Source organism: Amaranthus tricolor, chromosome 9 (assembly GCF_026212465.1).
Source record: "Amaranthus tricolor cultivar Red isolate AtriRed21 chromosome 9, ASM2621246v1, whole genome shotgun sequence".
Classification (NCBI taxonomy): domain Eukaryota; kingdom Viridiplantae; phylum Streptophyta; class Magnoliopsida; order Caryophyllales; family Amaranthaceae; genus Amaranthus; species Amaranthus tricolor.
Window position 1 is genome coordinate 25,899,223 of NC_080055.1, and position 3,853 is coordinate 25,903,075.

At 31.4% G+C, this 3,853-nt stretch overlaps 1 protein-coding gene across 1 annotated transcript; it reads left to right on the forward strand.

The window, feature by feature from the left end:
- Positions 1-204: 204 nt before the first annotated feature.
- LOC130823426 (cationic amino acid transporter 1-like) lies at positions 205-2,991 on the forward strand. The gene is made up of 2 exons (XM_057688046.1): positions 205-586; positions 1,625-2,991. Exons 1-2 carry the CDS (start codon positions 280-282, stop codon positions 2,989-2,991), a joined length of 1,674 nt encoding a protein of 557 aa, XP_057544029.1. The 5' UTR covers positions 205-279.
- The last annotated feature ends 862 nt before the right edge of the window (positions 2,992-3,853 follow it).

Genomic DNA, 3,853 nt, shown 5'->3' on the forward strand with positions numbered 1-3,853 from the left:
AAACTAACTATCGAATCATGTTTCACTGACTTCAACCATCAGCTTAAACTTATGATTGAGTTGGTTTCTTGACATTGCTACTTTACCGATCGACGACAATGCCACTAACAACAACTTCTTACGTACCTATTTATTTTGCATCATTTCAGATTACGATAACTGATCAAGATGGGTACAACAAGTGTATTAGCAGATCAAATGACGAAAAGAAAAGGAATAAAATACATATCAAAAGAAGAATTTATAGGAGAAAATTCATTCAAAAGTTGGAGTAATTATATGAGGGCATTAAAAGAGATACCAAAAAGATTAATAAATAGAATAGTGAGTAGATCCCAAGATGAATATGAATTACATGAAGTAAAAGAACGTAGTCAATATGAGATGATGAAAATATTGGAAGGTTGGGATTTAATTTGGTTTGGTGTTGGATCTTTAATTGGTGCTGGTATTTTTGTTCTTACTGGTATTCAAGCTAAACGACATGCTGGTCCTGCTGTTGTCTTGTCGTTTTTGGTTGCTGGATCTTCTGCTATGCTTTCTCTTTTGTGTTATGTTGAATTTGCTGTTGAAATTCCTGTTGCAGGTATTCTCTTATATACTTCATTTCTTTTTATTATGATTATCAATCTCTACTAATATTGTTCACATTCCGCTAACCCTCTTTCTAGTGGGGTATGGGTATCATGGCCGTGGATTAATAAGGATAAAACGGACTACTGTTCAGAACTCTGAATTTTTTAGGGCCCAAAACTTATTTTTTTTGTAAATAAGTGATATTAATTGTAATTAAAATTAGACACAATTTACATTTTTTGCTAAGTAATATGAAATCTTAGTGTTTTTTATAAAGTAGTTCAAATATCAACAATAAAAAACAAAAGGTATATTATATTATTCGTTACGTCTTAAGTTTTTAGTGGCCCTTTTTATTTTTTGCTCTGGGGCTCAAAAATAAAAGGGACGACCCTGATGGGTATGGATTGTATGTTGTAAACTTTATTTCTTTGATTATTATCAATCTCTACTAAAATTGATCACATTCATCTGGCCCTCCTTCTGGAGGGGGATTGGATATGGATTATCCTTTACCTTTCCTCCTTTGAGTCCCGCTTTTGAGTAGGATATTGAGTTGATGATGATGATGTATCTCTACTAAATGATCTAGATCTGTTAGTTTTTTTTTTATTTAGACTTTAAAATCGATGATTGTCTAGTGAGAATTTTTAGTCGTAACCCAAAGATGGAATCGACCTTGTCCATCATCATCATCATATTACTTAGTGTATCCCGCTCATAAAAAATTATGATCAGGGTTCGGGGAAGGATTTAAGGCGGCAACCCATATCCATAAAGGAGGATACGGCCAAAGAGTCTCTCGACTCTAAAAAGATGCTTAAAAAAGAGGTTCTTGCACGAAAACGACTAAGTAAAGTTGAAACCGTAAACCTGCATCACACAAACTTAACCCTTAATTATAAAATTAAAAATTATTGATAAAAACCTTGTCTATATCTCTACTAAATAAAATTTTAACTATACATACCAGTGTTGGTGTAAATAGAATCCATATATTGAAAATTCCAACTTATTACTTATTTAAGAATATAAAAATAATTTTCAGGTGGTTCATTTGCATATATAAAAGTTGAGTTAGGAGAATTTGTAGCATTTATAGCAGCAGGAAACATTCTAATGGAGTATATCTTAAGTGGGGCCGCATTAGCAAGGGCGTGGACATCATACTTTGCTACATTATGTGATTATACTCCTGATGAATTCAGAGTTTTAGCACCAAATCTTAGTAAAAACTACAACCATTTAGATCCTATTGCTGTTGTTGTTATTGCTGTTGTTTGTGTATTAGCGGTTACTAGTACAAAAGTATCTTCTAGAGTTAATGTCTTTGCATCCATCATTCATATGGGTGTTATCATTTTCATCATCATTTTCGGGCTTACGAAAGCTAATATATCGAATTATAAACCCTTTATACCTTATGGGTTTGAAGGGGTGTTTCGAGCTTCAGCTGTTTTATTCTTTGCGTTTGTTGGGTTTGACGCGATTTCAACTATGGCCGAAGAAACCAAAAACCCTGCTCAAGATATTCCATTTGGGTTAATCGGGTCCATGGTTATTGCTATTATATCGTATTGCTTTTTAGCAATTACGCTTTGCCTTATGCAACCTTACTTTGAACTTGATTCTGATGCTCCATTCTCTGTTGCTTTTCGTAATGCTGGCTTTGGATGGGCTAAATATGTTGTGGATATGGGCGCACTTAAAGGAATGATTACTGTTTTGCTTGTAAATGCTATTGGACAAGCTCGTTATTTGACTCATATAGCGCGGACCCATATGTTACCACCCTGGTTTGCTCAAGTTAACAAAAGTTTTGGTACTCCCGTTAATGCAACAGTAGTAATGTTACTTATTACTGCTATAATTGCATTATTTACAGATCTGATTGTTCTTTCCAACTTATTATCTATCTCAACATTACTCATATTCCTAATGGTTCCTGTTGCACTGTTAGTACGGAGATACTATCGTGCTAACGAAACTACATATACAAATCTTATTACGTTATTGTTTTGTATTGCTTTCATATTTTGCTCCGCGATTGCAAATGTTGTTCTTTGGAATCGTAAGGATTCTAATTGGAAAGGCTATATTGTTACGTTATCGATTTGGTTCATATCCACGTTAGGACTAAAAGTATTTGTACCACAAGCTAGATATCCTAAGGCATGGGGTGTTCCTTTTATGCCGTGGGTGGCTTCAGCTTCGATTTTCATCAACATATTTCTTCTCGGATCGATAGATAAGGATTCGTTTGTGAGATTTGGAATATGGACAATAATTCTTATTGTCTATTATCTATTGTTTGGATTGCATGCATCATATGATATCTCAAAAGCCATGGAAGAAAAGCAAGCGCAAGATGTTCATAATATAACGATCATAGAGCAAGTTGATTATCATTCTTGATTTAGTATTGTAGATAGATTCTATTAGAGTAGAAAATTTTGAATTGTTTATTGTTTTGTTTAGATTTTACTTTTTAGTGTGTTAATCAAATGTTAAGTTGTACCATTGATATTATAGTTTAATTGTGATCTTTTTCAAATAATAAAAAAAATTTATTATATATGTATCAAATTTTATGTAATTTACTTTTTGTTATTTAAGCTAATTTTAAGACCATGTTGAAAAATTTTATTTTTTTACTTTCAAAAGATACTAAAAACATAGTTTTTGTAAAACAAAAAGCTACCATAATATTTGTTTTGTAAATATTAAATTGTGATAATTTCATTACAAAAATAACTTGTTTAGTGATGGTTATATTATTAGAGTTCTCGAAAAGGAGCTTGGTAGAGAATAATGTTAGTTATGAAATGTGAAACTGCTAAATCTCTCGATGCAAATAAGATCTATAAAATCAAACTATCTCTGATACAAGTATTAGTGGCAAGTAAAAGTCATTTTCATATAGAAGATTTAAATTTAAATTCTAGACGTGTTAAAAAACGTAATCCGACTGACCCAACTTATATAATTTGAGTCGGAACATGAACTGTTCAAATAACCTAAATTGTTAGGGTAGTCAATCATGATTACCCCTAGTTGGAGTATGAAAGATAGACAAACTATTTAGACATTATTTAGTACACCATAATAATCGATTTTAATCCACAACAATCATTTATAATTAGTAAAAATCAATTATAATAGCGAAAAAGCAATTACAAATTTATAATCACTAAAAATACAATTTAATTATAATTTATAACTAAAAATACAATCGAAAAAAATGGAAAAAATTAATTTCAATCAAAAATCATGTTTG

Coding starts and splice junctions, on each gene's coding strand:
- LOC130823426 (XM_057688046.1), top strand. CDS start 280: ATGAGGGCATTAAAAGAGATACCAAAAAGATTAATAAATAGAATAGTG. Junction 587..1,624: donor TGTTGAAATTCCTGTTGCAG/GTATTCTCTTAT, acceptor AATAATTTTCAG/GTGGTTCATTTGCATATATA.